General features: G+C 39.5%; 1 protein-coding gene across 2 annotated transcripts in view; it reads left to right on the top strand.

The window, feature by feature from the left end:
- The window catches only part of ergic2 (ERGIC and golgi 2), a 56,108-nt gene that overhangs the window by 26,776 nt on the left and 13,573 nt on the right, over positions 1–15,759 (top strand). For both annotated transcript variants that reach the window (XM_073059440.1, XM_073059438.1), the window contains exons 9-12: positions 2,700–2,755; positions 4,487–4,585; positions 7,276–7,373; positions 14,618–14,780. In XM_073059440.1, coding sequence (XP_072915541.1) covers positions 2,700–2,755; positions 4,487–4,585; positions 7,276–7,373; positions 14,618–14,780 — 416 coding nt within the window. The remainder of the gene's footprint in view (positions 1–2,699; positions 2,756–4,486; positions 4,586–7,275; positions 7,374–14,617; positions 14,781–15,759) is intronic.

The following is a 15,759-nucleotide window of genomic DNA, read 5'->3' as shown; positions in this document are numbered from 1 at the left end:
GCCAGCTTATTCCTGTTATTTCTGCTCATCCAGTATTCGATGTAAGATAAGTATTTAGCTGTTTGAATGTGACGGAAGCATCTAAAGAGGTGATGGTGAGGAGGAGCCGTGTGTGGAATCATGCACATTAATTTATAGTACTCAGATAATTTCCTACCATTTCTCTCTCATGATCTTGGGATATATCCCATCAGATACTGATGTTTGGTTTTCTTTTAACTGACAATTAAAAAGAAAATTTCTTCCCTGCGTCATGAGCCTACTCTTGGGTAACTAAGATTTGCTTCTCTCTAATATTTGGCTCATTAGCGATATAACTATTACTTTCTACATTAAGATGATCCCTTGTTCGTTTAATCTATTATACATATTCTTCAGTTTATTGTGTTTTAGTAAATTAGCTTGATATTAATTCATTTTTCCTTAATCTCCTGACTTATTGACTTGCTACATCAATATTATGCCAAATTTCTTTTTCTCTATTAGTTGATTCCATAAGATCATAAAGTATAGGAGCAGAATTAGGCCATTTGGCCTATCGAGTCTGCTCCACCATTACATCATAGCTGATCCATTTCCCTCTCAGCCCCAAACTCCTGCCTTTTCCCTGTATTCCTTCATGCCCTGAGTAATCAAGAATCTATCAACTTCTACCTTAAATATGCTCAAAGATTTGGCTCCTACAGCTGGCTATAGCAACAAATTCCACAGATTCTCCATTCTCTGGCAAAAGAAATTCCTCCTCATCTGTTCTAAATGGACATCCCTCCATTTTGAAACTCTGTCCTCAGGCCTTAGACCCCCCCCCCCCCCCCACTGTAGGAAACAACCTCTCCAATTCTATTCTAACAAGGCCATTCAACATTTGATAGGTTTCAAAGTGATTTTTTTTCTATTCCCCCCCCCACCCCATTCTTTTGAATTCTGTTGTGTACAGGTCCAGAGCTATATACTCTAATCATATGATAAGCCTTTCAATCCTGGAATCATTTTCATGAACCTCCTTTAAACCCTCTCCAATGTCAGCACATCCTTTCTTAGAAAGGGGCCCAAAACTGCTCACAATACTCCAAATGAGTCCTCATTAAGGCCTTATAAAGTGTTAGCATTACCTCCTTGCTATTATATTCTAAACCTCTCAAAATGAATGCTAACATTGCATTTACCTTCCTCACCACTGACTCAACCTGTAAATTAACCTTTAGGGAATCCTGAATGAGGACTCCCAAGTCTCTTTGCACCTCAGATTTTTGAATTTTCTTTCCATTTAGAAAATAGTTATGCTTCTATTTCTTCTGCTAAAGTGCATGACTGCACAGTTCCCAACATTGTGTTCCATCTGCCTCTTCTTTGCCCATTCACCTTTATCTGTTTAAGTCCTTCTGCAGCCTTTCTACTTTCTCAACACTACCTGCCCATCTGCCTATCTTTGTACTGTCTGCAAATTTGGCCACAAAGCCATCAATTCCTTCATCCAAATCATTGTCATATAACGTAAAAAAAGCAGTTCCAGCACTTCAAAACACCATTGGTCACTGGCAGCCAACTAGAAAAGTCTCCCTTTATTCCCACTGTACCTCCTGCCAATCAGCCAATACTTTATGCATGCAGTATGTTTTTTTTTCTAATACCATGGGGCTCTTAGTTAAGCAGCCTCATGTGCACCAAATTGTCAGTGGCCTACTGAAAATCTAAATACATAACATCCACCGATTCTCCTTTATCTATCCTGCTTGTTATTTCTTCAGAGAATTCTAACAGATTTATCAGGCAAGATTTTCCCACAAGGAAACCATGCTGACTTTGGCCTGTTTTATCATGTGCCTCCAAGCACCCCAAAACCATATCCTTAACAACCATTAACAACCATATTTTGATCTTCCCAACCATTGAGTTCAGACTACCTGGCCTATAAATCTCTCTTCTGCTTCTATCCCTTCTTGAAGAGTGAAGTGACATTTGCAATTTTCCAATCTTTTGGAACCATGCCAGAATCCTTGATGTTCATTTCATATTTGTCAGTTCTATTTTAAATGGTCTGTGTCTTTTGCAGAATAGTTCTTATTATCTATGCTAAAACATATGACCACATCCAAAAATCCTTTTCAGATATCACATTCTTACCAATACATGTTTCTTTTTTCATTTTACCTTTTTCTGTGCTGGAGAATACCTCTAAAAATCTGATCTAAAGCCTGTTTCCCAGACTTAAATTCATTTTGCAGAACTTTGGACCTTTCTTTACCAACATCATAGCTCTTACAAGACCATGGAAATACATTTCTCTTTTTTTTGTGATTTTGTTTTCCAGACCTGTCCTAATATTTTCAACAAAGTGTTCAGGATGCTGTCTCTACTTGGAGTAGGACTAGGGAAATTAGCAGTAATTTTAATATTGTTAACCAGATTCTCTCTTTGACCTGCCACCACTCAGAAGCTGGCCTCTTCTTTGCTACCCTGCACTCATGTTTTAATTGAAGTCTTACCTCTTCTCACTAAGCTGAAGTTTATGGTCTGCATGGGGAAATAAGCATCAGATTATATTGAATGATGGCTTTATTGATAACTATTAATACATTGTGACTTTTTCAACAGTTCACTATTAAAAATACAGGATTACTGGATTCTTTGGGACTGTATCCAGTTGACAAAAATTCTTTCATATTAATTTCCAATGGATAAATTCTCTGCATTTTTAGGGCAATCCCTCACCCAAGAGGTCATGCACATATGGCAGCTCTTGTTAGTCATGATGGTAAGTGTTTTTGAATTCTTGTCCAATATTATTATAGGTTGATTAATAAAGAAAAATGGTGTGTTTTATATTAAATACATGATAGTCATTGAAATCATTATAAAATGTGGACTGCTAACTAATGGGAACTTCTGTGTACCTTTTCAGCTATGGCTCAGTTAATGGCATTTATCTCTGAGTTAGAAGGTTGTTTAAGTCCTGCTCCAGGGACTTAAGTGCAATCTATGCTTATATTCCAGTGCAATCCTGAGGGAGTATAGTACTATCAGATGTCCTGCTTTTTGGATAAATCTTTACTCTGAGATTCTGTGTACCTTAATGGCTCTTTTTTAAAAATCCTATTGCACACATTCACAAAAGATTAGGAAAGCTCTGGCCAAGCAACATCAGTAAAATGAATTATTTGGCCTTTATGACTTTGCTATCTGTGTATATATTATTATTGCATTTCTAACATTTCAAAAATATAATACACTTCAAATATTTTTTTATTGGATGCAAACCACTTTGAAACAATACCTGCCCCTATCTCCCTCTGGTGCTCCTCCCCCTTTTCTTGCTTCCATGGCTTTCTGTCCTCTCGCATCAGATTCTCCTGTCTCCAGCTATGTATCTCTTTTGCCAATCAACCTACCAGCACTTTACTTCACTAACCCTCCCCCATGTTTCACCTGTTACCTTGTGTTTCTTCCTCCCTAACCACCCCCCCCCCCCACCTTCTAACTCTGACTCCTCATCTTTTTTTCTCCGATCCTGATGAAGCGTCGACTGTACTCTTTTCCATAGATGCTGCCTGGCCTGCTGAGTTCGTCCAGCATTTGGTATGTGTTGCTTGGATTTCCAGCATCTGCAGATTTTTCTTTTGTTTGTTTCACAGCTGCTGGGTATTCCCTGGCATCTCACCAAAGTGGCTTTTCTTCATATGAGAGCCTAGAAAGTGAGAATTGTTCATGAACCGAGTCATCACAGGGATTATCACAGTTTAGTTGGCAAGAATCCACTTCTGTAATTCCAGCAGTAATCAATGAATAGCTATCACGTCTGGGGATTGACTGATTCTTCTCCCCTCCCTCAGTTAAAAAGCACTTACAGTCAATTACTCACCTTTATCTCTGACCCCACTTATATTAGTTATCAAATGTAATCAGGCCTGATATTTGCTGATCCACGTGGCATATATATCAATCAGTGGAATTAAATTAGATTTAAAGTTGCTTTTAATATATCACAGCATTATCATTCCGTTAACTGGTTTCTAAAAAGTTTTTTAACCTATACCCTGTTTTACTTCTACTGCATGCAAGATTTAAAGTACCTGTTCTGTAAAATAAAACAATAAAATAAAATTTCACCGAGACAATGTTTTTAACCACATGGAGACACTCTTCAAATAGTCTGCTCCACAACAAAGTCTTCAAGGGATTAAAATTGCATTTAAGATTGCTTTATTTGAATATTAATTTTTGTGTGCTTAATTTTGACCACAATTTCTGAAAAGAATATTTTGTGTCCTAGGAAGATTTGGAGAGGAAAAAGATGAGAAATGCCTGTAAATCCAGCATTTCAATGCACTAGCTTAATTCTGGCTGTTTTGTTGTTATAAAATGGACAATTTTAGGAGAACAGATTGAAGTTTACATGCAAAACTAACAAGTTTCTGAAGAGTTGTTTGATATATTCGGGAAAATGGAAGACTACTGCTGTATAATAATCTTTAAAATTTGTTTTCAGTGTACAATTTTTCACATCGAATAGATCACTATTCATTTGGAGAACCAATTCCAGGAATTATCAATCCACTAGATGGAACAGAAAAAATTGCCATAGATCGTGAGTTTAATTTATTATTTTGTCCATTGTAAAATGATTAAGAAAACTTTTCTATGCATTTCTTGTATTCTTGCAGATGGAACACAAGTGGAGAATTTCTTCCATTCATTTTATTCCTGTGTGTGTCCTTTACTCTTACTCAGCAGTTGTTCTTTCACACTGATTTTATGTGATACCTTCAAGTCAGACATTTCATTGAGATCTTACAGGTTGATTATTAATCTTTCCATTCTGTGACATGAGCTGTATTGATTTGATAACAATTTGTTCACAGTGAGATAATGCAACTTGCCCACAACTCAAATGAAGGAGCAGGTAATTGAGGGAATGCTGGAGAGGTGTCAGTAGCACAACAAGCTGTGGAGAGGAAGGTGGAGGATATCAGGGAGTGAGCAGGCAATGTCAGCAGGAGGTGATATTAGGAGGGAAGGTAATAATAAAAAAGAAAACAATATTGAAGTCAGTAGACAGAAGAGGACAGCACAAAAGGGAGAAGCACTAATCCTATATTTTCCTCATAACCACAAACCAGTACGCAGACACATATGATGTACTTTCCTGTCTCCTACCCATTTAAGAAAAATAACCAAAGGAAATAACGGATGAGAATTAATGAAGTAGGTGAAAATTCAAAAAAAGAAGAAATAAGTACAATTTCAGTAGGGACAGTGAGAGATGCAACCATCCAGTTTAACAAGGTACATTTTGTTGGGTTTTAGTAAATTTCCAAGATGTGTTGAAGCAAAAATCAAAAAAGAATCCAGTTATGAGGAGATGTAAGAGGGTTGAACAATAGCTTGATGAAAGAGGTGAGTGTTGAAGATAGTAAAAAGGAAACAAAAGGGCTTGGGTTCTAAAAGAAATAATTTCAGAATTTGAGGCTTATATGTATACATGGTGGCAAATAAGGGGAGAGATACACAAGTATAACAATTACAGTAAATTACAGTACTAAACTGCCACATACGTATGTAGCTGAAATGATGTCAATACACTACACTTGACTGAAGTATTTACAGGGCAATTCATCTTCTATATGATTTTTAAGCATCTTTTAAAAATTCACTAAGTGTGTCTTTTGTGGCATAGTTGAATTTGCTGGAGCCTGAACCTGTAACTATAGAGATGTGAACAATAGTATTCATGGTTAGTTTACAAATTTATTACACTGTGGTTTGGTTGCAGCAAGATAATTTCCTGATAACAGAAAGTGCAGAAGTGTGTTTATCCTGAAGTGCCGAAATATGTATTCCACATTAGCCTCAAAACAGAAACTAGTTGAGATGCCAGAGGATACAATCATGTCGAAGCTCAGGACTTGCATATTCATGAAAACTTATCAAGAAGTTTTTTACTTTAAAACAGTTACTGGAGTAAAGGCTGACAGTTTCTCATGAAATAACCAGCTTTGTAGCTGAAATTTGTGACCACTATACCAACTGAGTGCACAAAGGTGTCAAATTCATGAGGGATAAATAGCTGGCCAAAATAACAAACGAAAATTTAGGTATGACTTCATCTCTGCAGTGACAGATGGAGGGGTTGACTGCTGGATACCAGCTTTATATGGAAATTTCATCTTGTATGTTTCAGCTGGTCAGAGCAATCTGAAACTCATCACCATCCCAGACCCTACTGTTCACAATTGGTATAAAGGTAATGAGAACCCTAATGCGGTGGATTCTAGTTAATTGGAATACATGCGACCCAGTACATTTTGACCCAATTAAGTGACTGCTCCAATTAGCCAAGGTTGCATGAAAATAGTTAAAAGTTATTTTAAAGAAAGACAAATTATGTATTTAAATGAAATGTAGAACAAACCAGAACACTAACAATACTACTACAGTACTATAAAACTGTAGTACCTAATATTTAGCGACAGGGGAATTAATTCAGTATATACTGCCATGTTCTTTTGACTGACTGTAAGTGAACAAAATCATCATAGACACCCAGTGCAGATAATGGACTGCCTCATACAATGCTTTCAATGACTGTATCCTCCAAATCTCCATTTTCATTGTAACATTCAAAGTGATTGGTGAAACCTTCAAATTCTTAGTAGTTCCTAATTTGTAATAGTGAAATCGTTTAATTTTTTACTCCTGGCCATTTCTGGCATCTCCAAGTCTGAATGCTTGAAGCTGCAGTGAGCAAAGCAGTTCTAAATTGTCTTACTGCTTATTTCGTGCCAAATATCACTGACTAAAATCACTGCTTTTTGAACACAAACACATGCATCTAATACTATTTAAATATTGGAGGAACTCAGCAGGTCAGGCAGCATCTGTAGAAACGAACAGTCAACGTTTCAGGCCGAGACCCTTCGTCAATCGCTGTTCAGCGTGTTGTACGTGTTGCTTTGACCCCGGCATCTGCAGTGTACTTTCTGTTTACTATTTAAAAATTATTTGGTCTAAGCACAGTTAGTGTTTAACGGCCACGTGTGCACACAATTGATGCTAGTTAGAAAATTTAACAACAGTCTCCTGTCTCAATTAAGTGGCATAATGTCCCAAATAAATGAAGGGAATCCTGGCTATTTTCTTGTAGAGTTTGTTCTTTGTGTTGTCCCAAATAAGTGGCCACCCTAATTAACTGTTGACACAATTAACTGAAATCCACTGTACTTGAGTGCGCTCTGATTGCTTTTCTGAAATTTCAAATGCATTTATTTTGTATTTTAGATAATCAGATGTTTCAATACTTCATCACAATTGTGCCAACGAAACTGAATACTTACAAATTCTCAGCAGAAACCCATCAGTATTCAGTCACAGAGAGGGTAAGCTATTTTCTGAAGTTTGGTTTTATTTCATCACTCGGATGAGAAAGTTAAACCATCACATCTGTTTCAATTCTTTCTTCTGTTTATTCCCTTTTCTGGTGTACATTCATTTTTTTAAATATTCTTGTCAGTTGCTTGACCAATTGGACAGGGAGCATATGCTAAGGAAGTATTTCAATGTAGTTTCAAATTATCTGAACATTGAGCAGTACAGCACAGGTGTAAATGCTACGGTGGACTCTATTAAATTAAACTAAATCTCTACTCCTCCACATTCTTCCAGTGCCCTCAGCTAAAAGCTGCTTAAATGGCACTATGGTATCTGCCTCCACCACTAACCCTGGAAGCCTGTTCCAAGCACCCACCACTGTACTTTAAAAAAAAAAGTTCTCCCCCCACACCTACCAGCTCAACTTATCTGCCCTCCAGTATTTGACATTTTTACTATGGGGGAAGAGGAGAGAAGTTTCTGAATGTCTATGCTGTCAACATTTCATAATTGTATAATCTTCTGTCAGGTGTGCTCTCAGCACCCAAACCCAACACTCCAGAGAAAACAGTCCAAATTTGTCTAACTTCTTGTAGCTACATGTTCTTTAATTCAAGGAGCAACCTGGTAAACTTTTGTATCTTTTCCAAAGCTTCCACATCCTTCCTGTAATGAGGAAACCAGAAATGCACACATAAATGCAAAGCTTTATGTAGCTGTAATGTGACTTCCTGACGCTCAAACTAGGTGCTATGACCTATGAAGGCAATTATGTCATATAGCTTCGTGACCATGCAATTCACTTGCATGACCACTTTCAAGGAACTGTGGACTTGTATATTTTCCTCTTAGATTTGACCTCACCTCAACTCTCTTCCATTTCCTTTGGCCCTGTGAGTCCATGCCCACCCCATTAGTCTGAATGTCTTGCATTCAGCCCTTATTCCTTTAAGCCTCTCTCCTCCATCTACCTATGCAAGTACTTAAGCGACACTATTGTGCCTGCCTCACCACTTCTGGCAACTTATTCCATATACTCACCACTTGTATGAATGTTACCCCTCAGGTCCCTTTTTAAATCGTCCCCTTTCACCCTGAATCAATGGTCCTTAGTTTTGGACCCCCCCCCCCCCATCATAAGGAAAAGACAGTTACCATTCACCTTACCCATGCTTTTCATAATTTTAAACATTTCTATGAGATCACATCTCTTTCTCCCTGGTTCCAAGAAATAAAGGCCTGGTCAAAGCTGGGTCAACCTCTCTTTATAACTTATGGTTTTGTGTCCTGGCAACAGCTTGTAAATATTTTCTGCATTCTTTCCAGTTTAACCACACTTTCCTAATCTATGGGCAATTTCTCTACACATCTCCTGAAGCTTCCAATGACTATTTTTGGAGGGAGCATCTATAATATAGTCCCACTAGAATGACTCTCCCATTGTTCCTAAGTTCTACCCATGCTACTTCACTGAATAAACCTTGAGAAAATCATCTCTGCATAGCTGCACGTACCCACTTACTTGTATGTGTCATGCCAATGGCATTTGAACGTCCAAGATGCCAGCTCTGTCTTTGCCTCAGCCGTGTTGTTAATGGTCTAATGTCATAGTCCTCAGAGGTCAATCCATATTCTGAGGTTGCCTGCTTTACCTGTTAAAACCTTGAGCATTGAAATAAAAGCAGTTTAACTGAATGTTCCTTTCCCTGCTTTGACTATTTCTCTGGCTATCCTGATTACAAAACTTGCTCTAACTGCTAACACGAGGAAATCTGCAGATGCTGGAAATCCAAGCAATACAAACAAAATGCTGGTGGAACACAGCAGACCAGGCAGCATCTATAGGAAGAAGCACTGTCGCTGTTTTGGGCCGAGACCCTTTGTGCAGGACGACGAAGGGTCTTGGCCTGAAAAGTCGACAGTGCCTCTTCCTATAGATGCTGCCTGTTCCACCAGCATTTTGTGTGTTTTGCTTGCTCTAACTGCTACTGTTTTATCTCATGGTATGCTCTTTCTTAGAATTACCACTTCCCTGTGTCAATTTATATATGTCACCTCTTTTAAAATTAAACTCTCCAGGTTTGTAAATCATGACCCGTCCTTCCATGTTGACTGTCCCTCATTAGGCCATGCCTTTCCATGTGCACATAAATACTATCCCTATTCTCAAAAAATCCTCTCCATTAACCACTATCACCAAATATTTCCTAGATTATCCCGATCTCCCTTCTAGAACAGAAGAACAAAGTTGGCCTGTTGCTAGCAATGATGCAGGAGTCCCCTTTGAAAAACCTAAAACATATCCCATCATGCCTCTAGAACTTGTCGGAAAGCTCTTCAAAAGACCCAGCACCACCACCATGATCTCAAAATTCACCATCACATTAGCATATCTCATACTGCTGTCATTACCCTCTATATCCTTCTCGTCCTCTGATTGCAAACACTGATTCCCTCCTTTGTCTTTGAGTAGCTCTGTGTTTGAGTTGGATTAGGGGACTTGGTATTGGCACTTGAGTTAGGTCAGGACATTATTGAGAGTTGATATTTGACTCGAACGAATCAAGGTTGATTAGTCAGATCAGCTGCTGGAGAAACGGATGCATTTGGGGAAGGAACTTTGCATTGGAGACCATCAGTTGTGAAGGAGAGTGCATGGAAGTCTTGAGAACACAGTTCATCTGTTGGGGGACCACCTCAGTCACTGTAATGTTGAAGGGTTTTCAAAGAATAAAAATTAAGTAATTCACTTATGGCAGATATCCCAAATCATTGCTATGCTGGGAAATCCATGTTGTACTTGTTACGTACCCCGTAACTGGGTGTCTTACCAGCAAAGATAGAAGTATCCGTTGGAGTCTGGTGGTACTATTTTCAACAGTGTTTATTAGTAAAATATACAAATCAATATCAATGCAAATATACAGATAATACACGTTAGCAATACTAAACCTAAAAGTGTGGGTATAATAATAATCAATGATAAACAAGCTCTATCGTTGTCTAGGGGATAATGAATTGTCATATGGAAATATAAAGTTCAGTTCAGTTCATGCAGGCTGAGGTAGTTGTTGGTCGATGTGTTGTAATTGTTGGAGAGAGAGAGAGAGAGGGCGATCAAACAGTGACAGCTATTGTCTTTCAAACCTTCCTTTACGATCTTAATCCGTCAATGTGTTGTTGTGGCCATTCAAGTATGACCCCTCTGTCCTTTAGCTAGACCGTTCTTCCGTGGTGTACTTATCACCCAGGCAAGGGTGGACACACAGACAAGCCCCCACTGGCCTTGCTATAACCACTGTGAGTGAAATTGACCGATCCGTTCGGTCCCCGATGCCCCACACTTTCTCGTGGGTTTCTGATGCTCACTAGTGTGTCTCCTGGTGCGTCTGAGGGGTGTCATCCCAGACCTCACTTTTATCCCCACTCACGGGGTCTCAGGTGTCAATCAGGTTTGAATGACTTAACCCATCAAACCAGCCCACTCTGGCTGTCCACTGAGGAATTTTAATGAGCAGGATGGTACCACGTAAACAGCCCTCTCCGCAGCCATAAGTCTTTCAGGAGTCATAACATGGTGGATAAACAACTCTCTCTCAGGCTATTATCAGTAACAGATGTCCTGGCCTGTTTTCTTTTGTCTCTCTTACTCTCTCGTTAGCAGCATCGAAATAGTAACAGTTTGCGATTCTCCAAAAAGGGGGGGCATGGGCAACTCTGCACCCTTCTGCCCATCAGAGTTGTTCATCCTTCGTAACATACTGCAGTGCCCAAAGTTGGGTGTCACCAGGACCACATGGTCCATCTTTTCCTACATAAACAAAAAAGGCAGCAAACACATTCTTTGCACATTGATGTGGAAATAGTGTAAGGTTCTCAGAAGTGAACCACTAACAGTAGTAGTGAGGTTGGGGATGGCATTAAACAGGAAATTAGAAATGCGTGCAATAAAGGAACAGTAGTTATAATGGGTGACTTCAATCTACATATAGATTGGGTGAACCAAATTGGTAAGGGTGCTGAGGAAGAGGATTTCTTGGAATGTATGCGGGATGGTTTTCTGAACCAACATGTCGAGGAACCAACTAGAGAGCAGGCCATTCTAGATTGGGTATTGAGCAATGAGGAAGGGTTAGTTAGCAATCTTGTCATACGAGGCCCCTTGGGTAAGAGTGACCATAAAATGGTGGAATTCTTCATTAAGATGGAGAGTGACAGTTAATTCAGAAACAAAGGTTCTGAACTTAAAGAAGGGTAACTTTGAAGGTATGAGTCGTGAATTAGCTAAGATAGACTGGCAAATGATACTTATCAAGGGTTGACGGTGGATATGCAATGGCAAGCATTTAAAGATCGCATGGATGAACTACAACAATTGTTCATCCCAGTTTGGCAAAAGAATAAACCAGGGAAGGTAGTGCACCCGTGGCTGACAAGGGAAATTAGGGATAGTATCAAGTCCAAAGAAGAAACACATAAATTAGCAAAAAAAAGCAGCACACCTGAGGACTGGGAGAAATTCAGAGACCAGCAGAGGAGGACAAAGGGAAAAAAGATTGAGAGAAAGCTGGCAGGGAACATAAAAGCTTTTATAGATATGTGAAAAGAAAAAGATTGGTCAAGACAAATGTAGGTCCTTTACAGTCAGAAACAGGTGAATTGATCATAGGGAACAAAGACATGGCAGACCAATTGAATAACTACTTTGGTTCTATCTTCACTAAGGAGGACATAAATAATCTTCCGGAAATAGTAAGGGACCGAGGGTCTAGTGAGATGGAGGAACTGAGAGAAATACATGTTAGTAGGAAAGTGGTGTTAGGTAAATTGAAGGGATTAAAGGCAGATAAATCCCCAGGGCCAGATGGTCTGCATCCCAGAGTGCTTAAAGAAGTAGCCCAAGAAATAGTGGATGTATTAGTGATAATTTTTCAAAACTCCTTAGATTCTGGATTAGTTCCTGAGGATTGGAGGGTGGCTAATGTAACCCCACTTTTTAAAAAAGGAGGGAGAGAAAAACTGGGGAATTATAGACCGGTTAGTCTGACGTCGGTGGTGGGGAAAATGCTAGAGTCGGTTATCAAAGATGTGATAACAGCACATTTGGAAAGAGGTGAAATCATTGGACAAAGTCAGCATGGATTTGTGAAAGGAAAATCATGTCTGACGAATCTTATAGAATTTTTTGAAGATGTAACTAGTAGAGTGGATAGGGGAGAGCCAGTGGATGTGGTATATTTAGATTTTCAAAAGGCTTTTGACAAGGTCCCACACAGGAGATTAGTGTGCAAACTTAAAGCACATGGTATTGGGGGTATGGTATTGATGTGGATAGAGAATTGGTTGGCAGACAGGAAGCAAAGAGTGGGAGTAAATGGGACCTTTTCAGAATGGCAGGCAGTGGTGACTAGTGGGGTACCGCAAGGCTCAGTGCTGGGACCCCAGTTGTTTACAATATATATTAATGATTTAGATGAGGAAATTAAATGCAGCATCTCCAAGTTTGCGGATGACACGAAGCTGGGCGGCGGTGTTAGCTGTGAGGAGGATGCAGGAAATATATTCCAGATGCTGGGAGAGTCCAGTACCAGAGGGCATGGTTTGAGAATAAGGGGTAGGTCATTTAGGACAGAGTTAAGGAAAAACTTCTTCTCCCAGAGAGTTGTGGGGGTCTGGAATGCACTGCCTCGGAAGGCAGTGGAGGCCAATTCTCTGGATGCTTTCAAGAAGGAGCTAGATAGGTATCTTATGGATAGGGGAATCAAGGGATATGGGGACAAGGCAGGAACCGGGTATTGATAGTAGATGATCAGCCATGACCTCAGAATGGCGGTGCAGGCTCGAAGGGCCGAATGGTCTACTTCTGCACCTATTGTCTATTGACTTGGATAGGTTAGGTGAGTGGGCAAATTCATGGCAGATGCAATTTAATGTGGATAAATGTGAGGTTATCCACTTTGGTTGCAAGAACAGGAACACAGATTATTATCTGAACGGTGGCCGATTAGGTAAAGGGGAGATGCAACGAGACCTGGGTGTCATTGTACACCAGTCATTGAAGGTGGGCATGCAGGTACAGCAGGCGGTGAAAAAGGCAAATGGTATGTTGGCATTCATAGCAAAAGGATTTGAGTACAGGAGCAGGGAGGTTCTACTGCAGTTGTACAAGGCCTTGGTGAGACCGCACCTAGAATATTGTGTGCAGTTTTGGTCCCCTAATCTGAGGAAAGACATTCTTGCCATTGAGGGAGTACAGAGAAGGTTCATCAGATTGATTCCTGGGATGGCAGGACTTTCATATGAAGAAAGACTGGATCGACTAGGCTTATACTCACTGGAATTTAGAAGATTGAGGGGGGGATCTTATTGAAACGTATAAAATTCTAAAGGGTTTGGACAGGCTAGATGCAGGAAGATTGTTTCCGATGTTGGGGAAGTCCAGAACGAGGGGTCACAGTTTAAGGATAAAGGGGAAGCCTTTTAGGACCGAGATGAGGAAAAACTTCTTCACACAGAGAGTGGTGAATCTGTGGAATTCTCTGCCACAGGAAACAGTTGAGGCCGGTTCATTGGCTATATTTAAGAGGAAGTTAGATATGGCCCTTGTGGCTAAAGGGATCAGGGGGTATGGAGAGAAAGCAGGTACAGGGTTCTGAGTTGGACGATCAGCCATGATCATACTGAATGGCGGTGCAGGCTCAAAGGGCCGAATGGCCTACTCCTGCACCTATTTTCTATGTTTTTATGTCAAATTTCGAGAGTGAAGCAAAACAACCGTGAAATAGCCATTTGCATTTTATTCAAAAAGGATTTCTATTATGTTAAATGAAGCTGAATGAAAAGTTACTCAACTGTAATTTTTTATAGTGATCTGTTATTTTGTTCAAGTGAACACATTGTCTATGAGCCTTTGGCATTTTTTCTTCGGGCCAGTGCAGAGATAATTAGATTGAGATCAGCAGTTGTCGTGTTTTTTAATGTAGCATAAAGTTGATAATGATACTTCAATATAATTTCTATATGAAACTTGAGCATTTGTGCGGTACTGAAATCTGGGACTGTCTCTGTGTGACTGCCAAGTTGGGGTAGCAGCTTTCTTGGGTTTTAATCAAGAGTTTTGTACAAAAATGATGATGGATTTTGTTGAACATAAATTGAAGTGATTATTTTAAAATATTGAAAATGTATTAATTACATTGAGAGGAGTAACACACTAAATGTATTTTATTAACTGTTCTGTTTTTGTTTCTAGGAGCGAGTGATTAACCATGCAGCAGGCAGCCATGGAGTTTCGGGTATTTTCATAAAATATGATATTAGCTCCTTGATGGTTACTGTGACTGAGCAGCACATGCCTTTAGGGCAATTCTTAGTAAGATTGTGTGGAATCATAGGAGGAATCTTCTCAACAACAGGCAAGTGCTTTAGTTTCGTTTTGTGTAAGTAACAGGAATGGTGACTGCAATTGAGATTTCAGTTACTTAATGCCCTGGCATTGCAGAAAAATATTTAATGGCTCAAAGCATAATAGTCATTTGAAATTTAAAACAACAACTTTTGTAGTTAATAAAACCAAGAAGCCAATGTATAACTTCTTGGCAACTCTAGGCTCTATGACTTTCCCACTATTCACCATGCAGAGTGAAGTGTTCAAGGCTAAGCTTGACTAGCTGTTCCAAGTGAATTATTTTTCTTGATTTTCTCCTCTTCCAGAGGTCATCAGTGACTTGGCTTCCACAGCTGTCTGTGGGAATGAATTCCATGGATTTGCTACCATTTGGCTAGAGAAATTCCTCCTCATCTCTATTCCAAGTTGATGTCCCTCTATTCTGAGGCTGTGCCCTCTGGTCTTGGACTCTCTCACTATCGGAAGCATCCTCTGCATATCCACTCCATGTAGGCTTTTCAATATTCCATTCCATAGATTTCAGTGAAATCCACCCCCCCCCCCATTCTTGTAAACTCCAGAGCCATCAAATGTTAACCCTTTCATTCCCAGAATAATTCCTTCTCTGAATCCTCTCCAATTCCAGCATATCTTTTCTTAGATAAAGGGCCCAAAGCTGCTCACAGTACTCCGTGCAGTCTGACCAATGCCTTAAAAAGTGTCAGTAATACATACTTGCTCTTGTATGCTTGTTAACATTACATTTGCCTTTTATTTTAAACTACCAACTAAATCTACAAGTTAACCTTCGGGGAATCCTGCCTGAAAGTCCCTCTGCAGCTCTGAATTTTGAGTTTTCTCCCATTTTAAAAAATAGACCACCCCTTTATTTCTTCTACCAAGTGCATAATCATACATTTCCCTCCACTGTCTCTCAATCTAAGTCCTTCTGCAAACTCCCTGCTTCTTGAACATTATACTTGTCCTTCCACCTATCTTTGCATCAG

This window comes from Hemitrygon akajei, chromosome 10 (assembly GCF_048418815.1).
Source record: "Hemitrygon akajei chromosome 10, sHemAka1.3, whole genome shotgun sequence".
Classification (NCBI taxonomy): domain Eukaryota; kingdom Metazoa; phylum Chordata; class Chondrichthyes; order Myliobatiformes; family Dasyatidae; genus Hemitrygon; species Hemitrygon akajei.
The sequence above is the reverse complement of the archived record's forward strand: the minus strand, read 5'-3'. Positions and strand labels throughout refer to the sequence as shown.